The 19,473-nt window shown below is 37.6% G+C and overlaps 1 protein-coding gene and 1 long non-coding RNA gene across 4 annotated transcripts; one reads left to right on the top strand and one right to left on the bottom strand.

Annotated features, from left to right (window-relative positions):
- The first annotated feature begins 245 nt into the window (after window positions 1–245).
- On the top strand, window positions 246–6,799 carry LOC144435082 (uncharacterized). 3 transcript variants are annotated; one of them, XR_013480878.1, is made up of 4 exons: window positions 246–784; window positions 2,189–2,257; window positions 3,881–3,936; window positions 4,203–6,799. It is a non-coding gene; the product is annotated as an uncharacterized LOC144435082 (long non-coding RNA). The 3 variants fall into 3 exon arrangements; XR_013480877.1 differs by having other exon boundaries at window positions 246–790; XR_013480879.1 differs by having other exon boundaries at window positions 246–799.
- An 854-nt stretch (window positions 6,800–7,653) lies between these two features.
- LOC144435564 (retinoid-inducible serine carboxypeptidase-like) lies at window positions 7,654–18,453 on the bottom strand. The gene is made up of 14 exons (XM_078124150.1): window positions 18,273–18,453; window positions 17,527–17,651; window positions 16,891–16,980; window positions 16,267–16,422; window positions 15,643–15,717; window positions 14,857–14,929; window positions 14,430–14,467; window positions 14,008–14,139; window positions 12,709–12,802; window positions 11,667–11,777; window positions 10,934–10,996; window positions 10,540–10,617; window positions 8,156–8,319; window positions 7,654–7,848 (listed from the first exon to the last, which is right to left on the bottom strand). The coding sequence occupies exons 1-14, from the start codon at window positions 18,346–18,348 to the stop codon at window positions 7,762–7,764; spliced, it is 1,362 nt and encodes a 453-aa protein (XP_077980276.1). The 5' UTR covers window positions 18,349–18,453; the 3' UTR covers window positions 7,654–7,761.
- Window positions 18,454–19,473: the final 1,020 nt, after the last annotated feature.

The following is a 19,473-nucleotide window of genomic DNA, read 5'->3' as shown; positions in this document are numbered from 1 at the left end:
CACTATTGTTTCAAAATAAAGGTATATTTGTTGGTCTAGAAGAGACCACTTGAAAAACCATTTTTAAAGGGGGAAAAATACCATTTCTGTAATGAACAAAACTAAATATTTAGCGTAGTTTAAGTCATCATGACGTTTGCAAACTTCAGTACAAATTGGTAAACAAGTTATGTCGATATAGTTTCATATTTATATGCCAACTTCTTAAATGTCAAAGGTTTTAAAAAGGCAAAAAACTAAAGGAATAACCATATTTTCAGATATGCACAGTAGGCTGTTGCTCTCAATAAAATGACTCAAATGGCCTTGAAAACGTTGCTACCAGTAGTTTCCTCAAAGCCTATGTAATTATACATAAACTTTGTAATTTTCAGAAGCCTTAGTTTATAGGGAGAAGTTGAGTTGTATTATTCAATGGTGTTGTATATTTAAAAAGGCCAAGCAGGGACTTTGCCTTCTAATCACCTATGTCAAAAATACTAGCTATATTGCAAACCCGTATAACAGTAAATTGACTCAGTGTGCGACTCCTGTAGCTGTGAGTTCACAGTTTATTTTTATGACAGTTCTGTCAATATTGTTACGAATTCAGCCTGGACTTGTATGTTAGTTTTAAGACAGTGTTGTGATGATGCGATAAGAGTTCATCTTTCAATGAGAGAGAGTTCCTTTGTTCTAACGAGTTCTTGTTTAATCTTCATATACAGTCATGATATGACCAGACTCTCCCAACTACACAAAAATTGTTGATATAGTGGAAACCACACTCATTGCAGAAATAACGGTGAGAGTATGTATTGTGAGTTTTAGAGTTTTAATATTGCTACAGTTGTTCTAAACTAACACAGAAGTTGACCTTTCAACTTTAGGTTGTCAATCATTATTGCATACCCCCATGTTCTACGTCTGTAGAGATAGCTATTTTATTGTGTAATTGGCTGTGTGTATAAACCATGAACATGTTGCAATATATCACAATAAAACATGTTTGTAAGAGCTTGCTTTGCAAACACTACCCAATACCTAGAGCACATAAAAATCATAGTTACAAAATAACTTAAGCTTCACTGCTTTTTTTTTTTTTATATCGGAAAACGTTCTCCAGATGAGTTGTATCAAAGAGGAGTACGAGACATATTGGATTGCACACCAAAAAAATGTTGACATTTTGGTTCTTGTAGATTCAATATAGCATAGCCCAAACTGCTGTCTAATTATTCCTCCCTTCTGTTCATTTACATAATGTGATGTGACATGACCTTTCTTGCTTTGACCAATCAGATTCAAGTATCATCTTGATCCCAAGTCATTCACACTCTGGATTGTACAGTGTATAAACCCAGGGGCTTAAATATCTGTGTTATTACAACATGTACCTCAAAAGTGAATTTGAAATCTTTACCTGTATATGGAAAATAGTCAGGGACATATTTTGATAAAAGTATCGTAAGGTTTCTATGAGTAATGTTGTCCTTGTCTCGAACAATTTAAAAAAGAAATCTGTTTGACGTTCAAAGGTTTTCAAATGAAAGTTCATCTGTGCTGATAATTCAATGTGCTCTTGATCCAAACACAAAATTGGGAAATTGTTACCTGAAATTTTGACTGCATACATCAGTCTTTGTCAACAGATTAACCCATTCAAATGTTATCTAGTCTTAATTTGTTGCAAATCTTGGTCCATACTTAATTTACAATAAGTAACACTGGAGTAAAGCACTTTCTCTATGTGCTACACTCGTTTATAGCATTCATATCAAGTGTAAAGTATACTGTTTCAATTGGTTTATTTACAACCCTAGCAGATGGCCTTTCTAATGTGGTCAATTAGCAAATGAAACGGTATACTTTTACACTTGATATGGATGCTGTAAACAATTGTGGTACATACAGAAAACACTTTATTTTCATGTTATAAGTTATAAGCTATAGCTATCATACAAGAGGCTACCTTTTTTTAACCAAATGAAATAGTTCTAGAGAAAAATTGTATTGCATTCAAAAGAATCTTTTGAAGTGTATGAATGATGAATAAGTATCTAGGTCAATTCTACATCTTTTTTAAAAAAAATCTCCAGAAACTCTTCCAGTTTGTTAATACTTAAGACAACTCTTGAAATTGCAATAGATGCTAAGATTGTCAAAGTGTATGCATTTGGCTCAGGTGTAGCTGTTACATTTTTTCCAGGTAATGGAGAGCAAAACACTATTACACCGCTACCAGAGTGTATTTATTAAACCCAGCTGTTCTCTTGAGGTAGGGTGTTTATTGGCCCATCTGTCAAGTTTACATATTGTTGTACTTGTGTTCTGACTTTATCTATGATTTCAGTCTCTGACAAATATGAGTAAAATAGCCATTTTGTGATTCTTAATGTCAGATGGTCTACTCTCACCCGCTGACACTAGACATGTGGGCTTATCGAATTCCAGCCTTGCAATAAACTCTCAACAGAGCTAGAGAGGCCTACATACAAGTGTCCTTGAAAAGTGGGCAGCAGACTTCTCTTGAGTTCCTTTATAGTAAAGTTTGCATTGATATTAACACTTCACCTGCCCTGTCGGAGAACCTTTGTCCAGTAATGTGTTCTTTTCATCTGTACAATCACATTCTAGTATTTTGGAATTTTGAGCCAAGGTGATTATTTCCTCATATTATTGTGTTCTAAAGAACCTCCCCCTTGTTGACTGTTTCCTCTCACACTTTTTACCTACATCCTCTTTTCTACCAGGGGGGCATTTGTTTGCACCCAAAAAAACTGACGGCTTGTTACCTAAGTTAACAGTTCTGTGTCCATTATGTTGTAGTGCTGATGATATACTTTGCTACATAATAGGTGAAGATTTGAAATAGATCAAATTAAAAGCACAGTTGCTAAAAATCAGAATTATGAAATGACATCAAATAATTCCATATACACATTTTTTTAAATTTTTTTTTTATTTTTTTAAATGTACTGTTGTAAGATGTCTCGTGTCAACCAACTTGTGGGGAAATTCTGCCCAGAAAGAATGCTAACACATACTACAAAGGAAAAAAGAGGAAGTTTGCTGTCCACTTAAAAGCAAAGCTGTTACTCCCATCTCTTTTAATAGTGGGACTTACTTTACAGGGTACCATAACTTTAAAATGGTCTGCATTCTTGCATATTACCATCACAATTTACAATTTATAAATGTTTTGTAACGCACACAAACTAACATGATAAGCGGTGGGCATGCATGGATGTGTACACTGTGAGTTATGCTGCTAGCGAAATGTGACTGATATCGACAGAGTATGAGGAAAGCAAACAAAACATGCTTCCGCCTGCACATTGTTAGCGTCATGTAGATGTGTAGATGACAAAATGAAACCACTTAAACAGCCTGACAACACTTGATTGCTAATATCCCAGTCACTTCACAAGGAAATGTTTACAGTAGAATTATTATGAATTGTTCATGTGCACAGTTTTGTCATTGTATATGTGGGACTTTGTTGTTGAGATTTTCAATATACGAGTTGTTCTGGGGATGGCCATTGAGATTTTCATGATATGTGCTGTTATTGGGATGGGCATTTAGATTTTCACTGTGTTCTGGGAATGGCCATTGAGATTCCACTGTTCTGAGGATGGAGTTTAGATGTTCACTGTATGGGTTGTTTTGGGTATTGGGAGGGGGGGGGGGTTAGATTTACACTATATGTATTGTTCTGGAGATGGGGTTGACATATTCACCATATGTGTTGTTCTGGGGATGGAGGTTGACATGTTGACTATGGGCTGTTCTGGGTATTTTGGGGGGTGGGGTGGGGGTGATATTTTCTGGTGGTATCGTCAAGCAGTAACGGTTCAAATACAGTCAGCTCAATGAAATCACTATTGCCTTTTTACAGATTCCTGACCTGAAAGAGTATTTGAAAACAATATACACCCTAGCTTTCAAGGAACGGCAAGTGTATTTCTTTCTTTCATTATGAAATACACTTTCGCAGCAGTTTCTGCTGTTGGGCGTTGTCCCCAAACACAGAGTTTGGTGAAAGTGTACTACTGTTCAAGATTTATCTCCTCCATTTCGTTAATTCAGAATTTTTTTAGGTGAACGAACAGACGTTTTACTTCCTCAACCTTCTGTTGTTATGTGTATAATGCAGTATTTAGTTTCAGCATATATGACCAGCCAGTGGATTATATTGGTATATGTGTGTGTGTGTACAGGATGGTAAAAATGGTGCTACTTTCAGAAGACAGGATGGTGTGAAGAGTCAGTTACATGATATATTTGTCGCCAGACTTCAGGGCAAACATGGTAATCTATGCCCTATTGAGAAAATGAACCAGCAGGTCGACCTCACATGGCTGTATCTCACGTATACCATGCACGAGCCAAGTTGAACATAAAATATGGAATATATACTTTGGTCGTTCCATGTCACGGCAACACACATCTACGTCACTCATTCTGCTGTGTTCGAAATATGAGTCAAAACATTCAAAATTGCCATTACTTTCGTCAATTTTTCTTTGATATATACTGGCACTGGTGTAATAATGTTATTCTCCAGTATTGTTCTTCATTCAGCCAGAAAATACTCATGACCTAAGGGGTTGTCACTACAAATTGCTAGACGAGTAATGACAAAGGCCACTTAGGTTACTCATAGTTTCCTTGGCAGATCACAGAAAAACATTGAAGAATAGTAACACCGAATTGCTTATAAAGGCTGTCATACTATGATGTAGCAGTATACTAGATCAATGCCTGATATTTAACAACTATTAGTTGCTTTGGCAGCGGCTACCATCATTCAAACAACATACTTCAATATGTTTGCACAGTTCATTGACATGTCATGTTGAAAACTCATTAAAATTGGTGACATATTTATTTCAACACTGGCGAGACAGTTTTGAAGTGCTAATCGATTGATTGTGATTGATGTGGTCTTGTAAAAGCTCATGGCAAATTAAGATTACTATTTTGCTGAGGAAATTCCAAAAACGGTTGTGTGACGGAGCTATCGAAAAAAAAGATATGAATGATCTATTCATAAATTGCTATGTTTTTACTGAGAAGATGGTACTAATGTGAGAACCTGAGGATTAAAAATGTGGATCATTTAAAGTGGCACAAGCTGATTTTATAAGCTTTTTTACTCAAGTGAACATACATAAACAAAACTACATTCCAGTGTATTGTTAATGTTGATGCATGTCTTCTATAACATTATGATTGTCTTCTGGCATTGTCAGAGCAGTTGATTGTATAGCATTAGTAGGGATTTCCTGAACATTTTTTGGTATGTATGAGAAATTACGTCATTGGATTGTATATGGATTATATCCTAATACCAGGTTTGAATTCAGTCAATTGTAAGTGGTGGCAAGTGTGCTTCAGTAAATACAATACTGTGAGTACCTTTTCGAATATGTAGCAAAAAACCGCCAAAGTACGTATAAAGTCAGCTTGTGCCCCTTTAAAGCAAGTTATATATTCCAATGTAACTATATAGAGACCTGTGACTGTGGATTACCGAGCCAAAACGTGTTAGTATATGTTGACGTCATCTTGCAAAGCAACCCACTAAATTAATGACCAACATTTTAAGTAAGTTACAAATAATTAGGAAGATTTGCAGATGATGTCATATGCCAGGACTATGGCCTAGATTAGTTTCAAGTGAACTATTTCCATGGTCCTCACCAGAACGTTTTCTTATTAGTGATATTTCTTTTTGTATCATTACTATCTTATGTTTCTGGTGGAAATAAATTCAAAACAAAACAAAATAAAAAATATTGCAAGATTTCAGAAATAGAACGTGAATTGAAAAAAAATATTCCAAGAAAGTAAACAGGTGGGGGGTGGGGGGGTTATGAGTATTTTCTTATTTTCTCACTAACTTTTTGAGTCATAAGGTATGGAAATGAACTTTTAGTGTTTAGACATGATATCTGGTAGGAATACATAACATAGTGGAGCTTTGATCTGACTGTACTAGCCTAAATGTTGTACAAAAAGACACAAACCCGCTTTGCTTTGGTAATGTATCAATATTATGACAGAAACCCATGATACGCCAGTGCAAGTGTGATGTATTCGGGGGTAGTTGCACTCGTGCTTGCAGTGTTCTCTGCACCAGTACATGAGTGAAAAACACTGCAATCCAGACAGCAGAAAACATTGCAAGCACGAGTGCAAATACCCCTGATTACTGTCATCCACACTGGAAATCCTGGGGCATGGGGTTCTGTTATTATTAGTATTACATATGTTTATCTGAAACAGCAAATTTCCCTAAAAATCATCGCAATCACATGGTTTCATGCGTAGCCAAAGATTACATCCTCATTTGCATATCATTTGCATGCAGGTATGCAATAATGTTTTCAGTATTGCACTGCAGTGAAAATACCAATAGTATGCGTGCTCACCCGTACAAGTAATCTCTGGTACATATGTAATCAAATAGCAGTTCTTAATCATTCACATTTCGATTAAAAGCACTGTAATCATGTACACTATTTCCAGAGTGATACTTCAAATTAATTTTACTATCTCATATCCATATTTATTTTTTTGTTTTGTTTCACTTCTGTTGATACAACGAACATTGGAAAGCAATTTGCAGAATGCAGAAAATAGGAGAAGTGTTGGACCCCTTACGAATTATTGCATTCTCAACTTGTCAGAATGGAATATTTATGAAGTGGAAGTAGTGTACATGGAAGTCCCGGTAGACTGGTCACTGTCTATTCACCACTGTATCCGTTACCACTGTACTTCTCCTATTTCTAGACTGAAATAAATTTTGTAGAGAAATGACATGATATATATGTGTGTGCGTGATGCTTTTGTGTGGAGAGAGTAGAGTTGTGTGCAAGAGTGAAGAGTAAAATACGGTATGCATGCTAAAACTTTAGAAAAAAGATGATCCAGAATATTTATAATCCTAACCACACTGAGTTTGTGTTGGTATTAAATCAATGCATGTGTTTTGGATCTAATTGGCAGAGCTAGAACTCCCAAACATGAGAGGAGTGCGCAATTCACAACCTCTCCTCCACTTTATCCCCAATATCTTGCCGCACTTATTCCCCTTTAATACTGTAAGACCCGCTCCTCACACCACAAATAATGGTTAATTCACTTATATGCTATAATGGTATTACTTTACAGTGGTGGGATGTGGTAGCAGTAGGATGCGGAACTGTATGATTGCAGCAGTGGGGTCATACCAAAGTAATGCAGTTAGGTATCCCCTTTGCTAGTTCTGACTCCCGTGCGTCCAAAATATGTACGAGTGCATTTACATAGTTTTATTGCCGTTCTAGCCCAGCCGAAAACCTTAACATGACTCGAATCGAAAATGTTTGCCTTTAACGGACCTGACAATGTAATGATATTGTGTTTTGTGGTCACACCATAATCACTTCACACGTGCCTTGTCACAAATTCATAGCATCACTCCAGAAAATAATGACCTGTATACAAGTTTATTGCTAATGTATGACAGGTTTTGAATGTTCAGCCTGCCAAAATATGATACTATGGTGAATTATATTCCAGACATGCATCGCCCTCCCTCCCACCCACCCACCCTCCGTTTGCCGGAGTCGAGTCTTGCAGTCCAGCCGTCCTAACCCCCCCCCTTTCATTGAGTCTTCCAAGTCCATTTACAAATATAGCGCTCTTACCCACCCCACCCCCAACTCCTTGCAGTCTTGTTTATACAAAAGTTATAAAACTTCAACTCGTTTAATTTTAAATGTATGATTATCCCCGATACATTGGGTTAACTTTGTCAGTTCCTGTCACCATGGACATCATTTCCAATGCCATTTCACCAGCATCTGCAGGTACCTGGAATGAGAATATGAAAATGTTGTGTAGGCCTGTTGTTACGTTTGTTTGCTGGTTCGCTTGTAATGGCAATTGGTATGTGATAGTGTGCTGAAAGAGTCCGTAGTTCATGAACTAGTGACGGCGTTCGCCATTTCCAAGACAAACCCATGGCAAAACTGAAGATATTAGACACATAACCTCCGGCATATCAGAATACGTATACATATATGTATATGTACATGTATATGTATGATAGAGGATGACAGTGCACAAGACTGGAGTGAAATTTGACATTGTGAACAAACCCACGAATATATTGTCTTACCATGTGACCTGCTTTGAGAATCCAGTAGAAAGTAAAGGCGTCGTAAGATTTGACAAAAGCAGCTGTGTCACCAGGTTTACCAGTAACATACAATGGTTTACGACGTGATTTGTTGAAACCACTCAGACCATCCCATTGCAGCTTCTGAATCCAAGCCTCGGTACCTAGTATTAATGAAAATGGAACGATATAAAGCTTCATTATTGATCGGGTTTTCATTTAACCAAACCATTTTAGTCAACTTCTATGGTGTGTTTCAGTTTAGTTCAATTCAAATCAGTTCAGTTCAAATCAGTTCAGTACCTGTTGACGAGAACGGCTATCACTACACTATTCCGGATCGCAAATATAAAAAAATCAAAATGTCAGTTTAGGATAGTGGAATAGTGTAGCGATAGCTGTTCTCAAGTCTACAGGTAGGCTAGTTCAGTTCAGTTCAGTCTTGAAGTGGTTGCCTTGAAATCGTCCCAGATATGTTGTATAAAGATGAAATACATTTTAGCCATCATATCAAATTGATTTATCTTTCTCCAGCAGTATACACAATACGGCTCGTTGACATTACACGTGGGTTTTGTTGTACAGTCGAGGACAGCCGGAAACGCCCACAGTGGCACAGAAAGTAGGTCGGAGGAAATACCTATATAATGATATCCCTGACTGACTGGCACGACTGTCTTATTCCAAGCCTTTTCATATTTTTCGATTGTGTTGTGTATTTTTTTGTTGAAGGTATCACAGTGGAATTGTAGAAACCCCCCGCTTGGTTTTAATTGAACTGAAATCGTAAATTACTAATATATATACCATGCACAGTGTTGTACATGTAATGTGACTACTTCCCCAAATCTGATGAAAGGGGAAGGCTTCAGCTGAAAGTGTATAAGGCTAAAAAAATGTTTCCGGTCAGGACATTTTGTCAAAAGTGGTGCGACGACGCGATTTTTTTTTTTCATTCTCAACGAACCTGTCACGCAACCTACTATTCATGGCGGTTACTGAACTTACTGTTCTGTTCTTTTTATTTTGCACTTTAGAGCTAGTATGTATATGGGGCAGATGTCATTTGCCTGTTCATGATTGGCTGTGCAGTTGTCTTCCACTGAAGTAGGGAAGGTTATTTTTGTGTTTTCCCCCGGATCTGCAGACTGCATGGTTTGGACAAACACGAAAAAAAGACCGACGCGCGCGAGGGTATATTAGTGATGCGCGCGCTGACCAGAAACAATTCTTTTTCTTTCTTTTTTTTGGCCTTACATACACTAAGCAGTTTCATTTGAACATATACAATAAGCAGTCGAGTGTTTATGGCCAAGATGTTTCGCTCACAGGCTTTGCTGAGCTGCCTCAGTCGGCCCAATCCATTATGCCAATTAGTACTTATGTCTAGTCATGTAGTCGTACACTTTGATTGAAATGTTTTTTTGTTTTTTTTGGTCATACTGATATAATTTTACAAGTTGGTGTCACATTTATGCAATGATCCTGTACTTGAGTACACGTACCTCTACGTGTATCATTACTTCATGACACCCATACATGAATGTTGTTTGTAATGTATTAATTTTAATATGAGAGAAAACTGGAATATACTGGTCTCTGTATACAGTATCTATATACAGACAGTTCGTCAAAGAAACGCCCTCATCGACTTGAACTGACAATTACGACGTCCTCGTGGATGTAGACATGAACTCGCCACGATTACGAAAACGATCGGTATAATGATAGTCTGTTTACATCACGATCTGTGTTTTGCTTCACTGGATTGTGCGGCAGCAAAGCAAACAACACAGATCGTGATGTAGACAGGCTTGAGTACAATGAACTATAATGAATGTACAGGTACACGAAACCAAAACTGATTGTGAGGTAGCGAAGCAAAAACATAAATCGCTATGTACACGTAAACAGGCTAGTACAATGGTACAGAAAGCCAACACTTTGAACACGTGTGCGTGGGGATATGTAAGCTTTAAATCTACAAATGACATTTTCAAGCCAGATATTAACAAAGTCTTTGAGTTGTTAAAAGTTGTAGGAGTACTAGTATGCTACATTTGATGTCGAAAAAATATACAGCCCACGAAAAAACACAGCTGCGTTTGCTTGAATGGCGTGAACTAAGGAAAGACTTCACCCAACGGCAAAAATTCGGTAAAAACGCCAACATATATAACTGATACAAAGACAACAGAGGTGCCACTGCTACAGGTTCAGACAATGCTGTTATCAGTCTGTTTTGTGATGTTTATGCTTTCATTAGTTATTGATGCTCATTACATTATATGTCTTTTTGCATGAAACTTGTCTCATTCCTGCATTCCCACGAGTAAGCAAACGCACCAGTGGTTTTTTCGGGGGTTATAACACTAGTACCGTACCTGGAGTATCGACGATCAAATCCAATTGACCATTATAGACTACTACCGATAAGTTTGTCGTTGACAATAATTGGTCGACTGTGAAAAAAAGAATCATATCTTAGTAACTTCATTTTCAATGAATTTGTGTGTATGAAAAAAAATGGTGCCTTTATCGTATGCGTAGTAAGTTACAAACTAGACCATGCTGTAAGTCATACAACTGACCCTGGTGCAATCATGAATTGATTGATTGATTGATTGATTGATTGATTGATTGATTGATTGATTGATTGTTTGCTTGCTTGCTTGCTTGCTTGATTGATTGATTGATTGATTGATTGATTGATTGATTGATTGATTGATTGATTGATTGCTATCTAAACAATACTGTTTAGAGTGAAGTAGAACTTACCAGTATCAATGACAGGTTTCATAAAGTCTGTAGACTGACTTGTGAATACCTCACCAGTTTGACCTTGCAGTGGTAACGAGAAGAATAATGGCACATTTATGTGTATCAACTTTCACATGCGTACCTGGGGGGGGGGGGGGGGGGGTCGTCACCCAAACCCCCGCAATCCAATAAAAAAGTATTACCTCCGGATCTGACCTCATATCATGTTATAAAGACTTGTACAGGTCTCCTAGCAAGTCAGAGTGATGTTGTTTTTATATGCATGGTTTGTGGATAAAGAAACAGCTTCGAGTTTGTTTTCGCTTTACACCATGTTAGGGAGTGACATTGCATGAATCAGTTACAATCGTTTTCCCAAATTTTGAGAGCGCTAGAAAAAAAAATCAGTGTATTAAAGTATGAGCAGTATTTCGCTGTAATCTTTTCCCTGCTCTTACTTAAACGCCCAATTCTCAGTATCCGGACATTCTGAAAGCTTCTCGTTTCCTCAGTCTGAATCAAAAATCGAGACCTCATTTCTCAGTATTCCGACGTGCTACATATACAATATAAAAAACCCTTTTGTCTATAACTTTCATCATAGATGATTGATGAGTTCCCCTAACTCCATTGTCCGTGCTTTCCTGTGACGTTATAAACGCACTCTATGTAACTATATAAAAATATCTAGTTGTCTAACTTCCATGTGATGGTATGAATGCATCCATCCCCAATTTAGTCGGAGTCTTACCTCCCCAAGTAACGTTCTTCGGGATACCCAACTGTTCCTTTATTGGTCCATTCATCAAGTCAGACAATGGATCATTTTGCATGTAATAAACATGGCGATGATATAGAGAATCTAGAAATAACAATGGAAATTGACTCATAGTCATGTCAAATCTTTTGATTGGCAAAACTTGTAGTAAAAGGATAAACTGCATACGAGACGATGTATGTTATATACCTGGAACATACTATTAGACTTTTATTTATCAAAACCCTGAGTTCGGCCTCGCGGCCTCACTCCAAAGCCAGAGCCAGGAGAGGCATATATGCTCACAGCTCTCCGTGGTCAAAATCCAAGCCCTGGATATTAATTTCTCTAACTGGGTGTTTGGCGACATGTACAGGTATAAACAGCGTCATGTCTGAATCCAAACACGGTAATTACAAATTCATGACAGTCACAACAGTTTGTTAAATTGCATGTAAAGGGAGCACAAATTAAGTTTTGGGACGCAGTTTTTGCTGCATATACAAAAGTTACTTCCAGTATTCTATTTACTGAAGCATACTCAACCATCAGTTGCAATTGACTGAATTCAAACTTGGTATTAGGATATACTAGTAACGATAAAATGTTGAGGAAACCCCTACTATGCAATCAACTGTTGTAAGAATGCCAGAATACAATTGTCATGTCATATAAGGTATGCTTATAGAATTTTAACGGTTTATGTAAGTATTTATAAGTAAACAAGTTTATAAACTCAGTTTATATGTCGATTTTAACTTATTTCAGAAACAGAAACAAAAAGTATTGTACATTTCACTGTACTACTATTGGATAATGTCAATTTCACAACACGTTACTTTATCACTCTCTATGTCTACTACGTACGTGTATCTAGGAAACATAGAAGACACGACGAGCTATTCTCATAAATTAAATGTTCTCACGTTCTTGAAAATAAAAACTGCAGGTCACAACACTGTTAGACACGCCCCTACCCACCCACCCACACACAGTTTCGTTTTACATCGTGACACTAGCAATATTTGAGACTTACCTAAATAAAACTCTCCCAAGGAGTGCCTGAAGATTTGATTACTCTCTTCGACGTTATGTTGTAGAATGTTGTACCAATTCACGTTGTCAGTATTCTGATAGTAATATAGTATGAAAGATATAATATGCAATTCAATTCAATGTTCACATTTTACTCACTATCAAGTTTTCAAATCCTAAACTCTAAATATAGTACGCGTACTTTGACCCCGGGGGCAGCCCGACTGATATGATACATTCAAACTTATAATGATATTGTTTGTATTCCAACACTGGTCAACGACTCTAGATCTGTTCTACGTTCGTTGTAAATTATAACTGATTACATTTACAGTTAAAGTGGACTAGAGCAAGACAGAGCCCTCCAAACTAAGGAATATATATGTACCAGAACACAGTACTCTGTCTAAGGAATGTATGTGCACGTGTACCAGAACACAACCTGCACCACCTTCTATGTTGGAAGTATATGTACCCTCAGGGTCTGAGATGTACCGGAACACAACCCTCTATCTAGGGAGTATATATGTACCAGAACACAACCTTCTATGTTGGGAGTGTATATGTACCAGAACACAACCTTCTATGTAGAGAGTGTATGTGTACAAGTACACAACCCTCTATCTAGGGAAGGTATGTGTACCAGCACACGTACAGCCCTCTATCTATGGAATGTTTGTGCACGTGTACCAGAACACAACCCTCTATGTAGGGTAGGGGGGGGGGGTATATGTACCAGAACACAGCCCTCTATCAAGGGAGTGTATGTATCCGTTTACTGGAACACAACCCTCTACTAGAGAATGTATGTTTACCAATACACAACCCTCTGTCCGCAAGGGAATGTATGTATACCAGAACACGACCCTCTATCAAGGGAATGTATATATACCAGAACACTGCCCTCTACCTAGGGAATGTGTAAACTTGGCCAGATATAACCCCCCCACCACCACCACCACCACCACCACCACCACATTCGAGGTATGGCTAGACATACAGTAATAGTACTGTATATTACATTTGTATTGACATGGCTGATAAATAGAACGAAACGAATGATACCATTTCATATACATTACCATGTTTTGCTAAAACTAAGATACACACTTTAAATTTAATGTCCTCCAAAATCATTCACTCCTTTTTGTGCTCATTTGATAGTGGCCCTTTCACAATTGAATCCACCGTAATATTAATTTGTGTGAAAGGTTTGAAACGAGGCAATCACCTAATAGAGTACGAAATTTAATGTGGGCGCATGTATTCTTTCTCTCTCGAAAAAAATGCATTTTCTTACCTGCCCAACTACAACCTCAGCGTTATTCCATAAAGTCGTAGCTTCCTTCCAGTTGCCTTTGTCAACGGCATCCTGACATTTCTTGGCAGCATTGTTAACATCAACCAGACCAGGTTCAGTGTCTAGCAGAGACTACAGGTCAAAATTGTATATATACTGTATATACATTCAATTAAACTGTTGTCTGTCGTGGTTTCTTACTCCATAGATCTCCGGAAGCATAAAGACGGCGTGATCCTAGATTGGTTATAATTCGAATTATAAAAATAAACGTAAAGACGATTACACAGGAATGTCCACACGTTTTGGGATTCCCGAACTTTTAGCGAAAACACTGCGAAGTTTTCAGCAACTGCTCCACGCAGCGTTTATTTTTGCTAAAAATGAAGATTTTGTCAATTCCTTGTTATAAGAAGTCTTACCGTGTGGAAGAGATAGGGTCCCCAGGTGTTGACGGAATCTGAGAGAGAGAGAGAGAGAGAGAGAGAGAGAGAGAGAGAGAGAGAGAGAGAGAGAGAGAGAGAGAGAGAGAGAGAGAGAGAGATCATATTGGTTTCAATTTACTAGAAATCCGCAAATAACAGTTTTTATATGATAAAGATAGCATATTTTGAGGACATTTTTCATACAATGACATTGTCATTGAAGTTTGCATATATAAGCATGCATCCACATTGTGAAAATCAGTCATCATATACGCGTACACTACGTTGACAAGGTGTAGCACAAGTATGCCTATTAGTGTACCCATAGACCCTCGTGTAGGGTCTATAGTGTACCTACCTTATGCCTATAGGATTACAGATTTAGATTACAGACCAAATGACAACTTATGCATATAGGCCTTACCCATTGGAGAAATCCAAGAATCACCAAGTGCACAGCCTCTGAAATCAGACGTCAACTCCTTGCCCTGGATAGCCTAAACAATTAGAATTGACAATAGGAATAGCATTGTATATTGTGACCAATAAATCGTGATCTTGCAGCGTAGGTCAGCAACTCTACCAATGTCTTGATATCCTAGTTGCGCATTTGCACATGTAATGCCAGGGTATGGCACGTCTACTTTCAGTTTAGACTATTCGTATTATACAATATGGCAACACAGGTCTCGAGAAAAATTACTGTAAACTGTAGAGTTCACAATGCGATCTGACTCGAGTACCAGAGGTCATATATAAAACATTGTCACGTCTCCATCTGGGAACATATGCATTAGATCAGTTGAGATATGGAACAAATTACCGATCATCATCAACTGTACGGATGTTTGAAAGTTACTGTTTCTGGATCTGGATAAATGATTGACACCGCCTCCTTAGGAGTATCACGCCAATGCAATGGATTATGAATAATAATAATAATCAAGAAACATATTTACAAATTTAGTGACATGACGATGGGTGCTACCAGATCGTGTTTTTTTGTACGAGATCCCAAAAATGTTAACCGTATGTTAGCAGTTGACCCATTTAGCATTACAAATTTTTCCTATAGTTCTGTTAGACAACTGATTTTCTCGGCAAAATCTAACCCTAATCCGACATGGGTCTCGGTCTATTTCTTGCGATTCCTCTTATTTCGATATGATTACTGAAATCAAGGTGTCACTAAATTGATTGTGTTGTTTACCTTGTACAGCTCCAGACTGAAGACTGCCGTCATTTTACCTCCATATGATTCGCTAAATATATACAAAGGCACAGTCTGAAAAGTTAAAATGCAAGTGTTATATGTCATCATATCGCGGATCATATAAGTTACTTCATATTCAAATGAGTTTTATTGTATAATTATAGAAAGCGCATTTTGCGCATATTAATACGGTACCATAGTACACTAATTCATTTGTTATGGCCGTACAGGGACCATTGATGTAGCACTAACAAAATAAATTAAAACAAAACAAAACAAAACAAAACAAAACAAAACAAAACAAGACAAGACAAGACAAGACAAGACAAGACAAAAATGATTTGCTTGTGTAAGTGAAGTTTGCATTATACCGAGAGACTGCAGTGACTCGATCACTGTTTTCAGCATCACGTTTGTTCATTGCTTTGGTATTAGTCTACTATACACAGAACAAGACAACGGATACACCCCCCCCCCTCTCTCTCTCTCTCTCTCTCTCTCTCTCTCTCTCTCTCTCTCTCTCTCTCTCTCTCTCTCTCTCTCTCTCTCTCTCTCTCTCTCTCTCTCTCCCAGATTGATCAGATTTACAAAATATCACAGTGACGTCACAATATCACTTACTTGGAATTCAGAATGTTTACTTAGGAATGCTTTCAGCAAAGTGACAAGATCAATGGCAATACCATGGACATCTTTTGGCATGACGTCAACGTTATCAACGTAACTATAACCAGTACCAACGGGGTTGTCAATAAATAACAAATTCACTTTTGACAACTAATGAAAGAAAAAAATCAGAATCGACAGTTAAATATGCTGGTTAAACCGTAACCACAATATCAACATACATGTAGTGTATTTCTGTACTCCACTGTAGTCTGCATGCCAACGTGGTATCGAATCATTTCTAACCCCTAGACGTAGAGATCTGCATACATGTATAGCTGCATTCGGTTGATATAACGAAATTTAAAGAAAAAGCTAAAAAGATTCCGATGTTCATGCTGATATATTTTGTACTCCAATGCCGATTCCTTAAAAGACACAGTTACTAAATATACATATATGAACATATATACTGTGATAGATATGGGAGTAACAATTACTAGGTACCTTTTTCTCACACTTCAAGAAATTTTGCCACTTTTGGAGTATTTGGCAATTTAGGATAATGTTGTTCATTGAAGATTTCACATTGGAATTTTCGTTTCATTTCTTTCCACAATAGAAAATAAATAATCATACCCATGTTGTGTTTCTTGGGTTCAAGTTAACATCCAACGGACCGATTTCTTCAAAGTTACCAAAACCGCAAGATGAGCCACCTGGTCCACCCTACGGAAACAAAGGGTGATTGTAAAAAAAGTGTTTAAAGTTAATCAAATAACACAGGACATGGGATCTGTAATAATATTTGTCAAATTTGTTTTCAATTAACAGTTCGTTGATTATTTAAATGTACTTCCGTCACCCTTTACGAACTCGCTCGGAGGTTAAAGTTGATCTCAATCTCCATGCACACATGTACAATTCATATTTTACTTGTTTGACCAAGCTGGACGTGTGTTTGTCACCGTCAATTATCCAGATTACAGTTGGTTGTGACATTAAATACCTAGAAGTATAGGAAGAAAAAAGTGCTCCAGCAATATAATTCAAGTTGAAGGGTAGACAGAAGGAGGAGGGATGGGGCAGGACGAAAGGTGTGTGTGTGTATGTGCGGGGGTAGAAGTCTATGAGAAAATGATAGGAGACTGAAAAATTCCTTGTTGTGAATGTATGGTGAACAGCGCCATCAACGACGAATCTTCAGTCTACGTTGAAAGATGTAGTTTGTGTAATGAGATATTGTGTTTTATTTGACGGTTAATAAACACATACCTGTAACCATATTACAAGTGGCTGTGATAAATAGGGTTGTTTAGTTGACTGGTACAACCACCAGAACATGTGTGCTCCTGGTCTTACGTCCACATATCCCCAGTCCTGATTTGAGTTGGAAACAACTGCAATACAAAAATCGAGAAATCAACGTTCACAGGAGTATTGTATGCAAATGATGGAAAGCAATAGTGAACTGTGTGAACTGTTGAGCTTAGCAATAATTCGACAATATTTACTAGAATCATTTGGTAACCATCTCTGTCCGGTTTCATATCAATAACAGATAGGACACGCAACAAACATACAAAGATAAGCAAATGAAAACTTGCGATGGTTTTCCGTTGCGAAACTTTCCGTCGACGCGTCCTTGCATTATTGATAGACATACACTAGTACACAGGGGCGTGTAATATTTCATAGATTGTTGTTTTCCTGGCCTACAGACTAAATATAACAACCTTTTGATTATATATTCCTACATGTAAAGCCGAAGAGACTCAATATTTCTTCGTAGTATAGAGATTGATACATTTGTAGCAGCAAGATTCGTACGATATTTTCCTAAGAAAACGGCATTCTAAGCAATAAGAAAACAATAATGAAATATTACACGCCCCTGTGCACTAGTACGCCCACTACTGAATTTCCTGACATTTATAATATTTATACAACCAGCTTTAGTAGAGCACGTGTGGTTGATTGTTTGTATGTATGACACCACAGTAGAACGCCGCCTTTCTTACCTGATCTACCTTCCAAACGTTGACTGACCGCGCAAAGCAACGCCACTACAGTAATAAGTGTCAAAACTCTAGCCATTGTCTTTACCACTTTCACCAGCAAGTTTTATGTAACAGTTGCCTATAGAACCATTTCCACTTCATAGAGTCTTGTGACTTCCGCGTGGCGGACAATCAGGTGATTTGAGAAGTGACATGGAAGTTTATAAACTGTCGAACTTTGACACTACGTGCAACAAGGTCATTCAATCAATCGACCTGCATGTATTTGGATAGGCAAAATTATTAAGTCTATAGTGGCATCGTTGAATGTACACCCGTTCTACTTCCATGGTACACCTGTATTGCTAATATTCAGCCTCTATGCATATTCTGGCATATGCAGCTACTAAAATCACACGAGTGGCCGGCCGTATTCAGAGTTACACGGTGATTTGAATGCTTACTTTGTTCCGCTATGATTTTACGCAGGCCTACATTTACACCACTTTTTAAAGATACGATGACAGTGAGTACGAGTGCTAGCAATTTTTTTTAAAATCCTGTACAAAAGGGCAAACGGTCATTTGAAGACATATGATAATTATGTTTGCATTTTGGGATATTGTCTATCTATCTATCTATCTATCTATCTATCTATCTATCTATCTATCTATCTATCTATCTATCTATCTATCTATCTATCTATCTATCTATCTATCTATCTATCTATCTATCTATCTATCTATCTATCTATCTATCTATCTATCTATCTATCTATCTATCTATCTCCCTCCCTCCATCCATCCATCCATCCATCTAATCTGTCTGTCTGTCTGTCTGTCTGTCTGTCTGTCTGTCTGTCTGTCTGTCTGTCTGTCTGTCCGTCCGTCCGTCCGTCCGTCCGTCCGTCCGTCCGTCCGTCCGTCCGTCTGTCTGTCTGTCTCTGTCTGTCTGTCTGTCTGTCTATCTATCTATCTATCTGTCTGTCTGTCTGTCTGTCTGTCTGTCTGTCTGTCTGTCTGTCTGTCTGTCTGTCTGTCTATCTATCTATCTATCTATCTATCTATCTATCTATCTATCTATCTATCTATCTATCTATCTATCTATCTATCTATCTATCTATCTATCCATCCATCTATCTATCTATCTATCTTGTTACCCGTATTTCTACCATGATAAATAGTTATATTAACAGAAAGAAGATTTGTTCTCCATTTCAAAC

Source organism: Glandiceps talaboti, chromosome 5 (genome assembly GCF_964340395.1).
Source record: "Glandiceps talaboti chromosome 5, keGlaTala1.1, whole genome shotgun sequence".
NCBI lineage: Eukaryota > Metazoa > Hemichordata > Enteropneusta > Spengelidae > Glandiceps > Glandiceps talaboti.
This window is presented reverse-complemented; position numbering and strand designations above follow the sequence as displayed.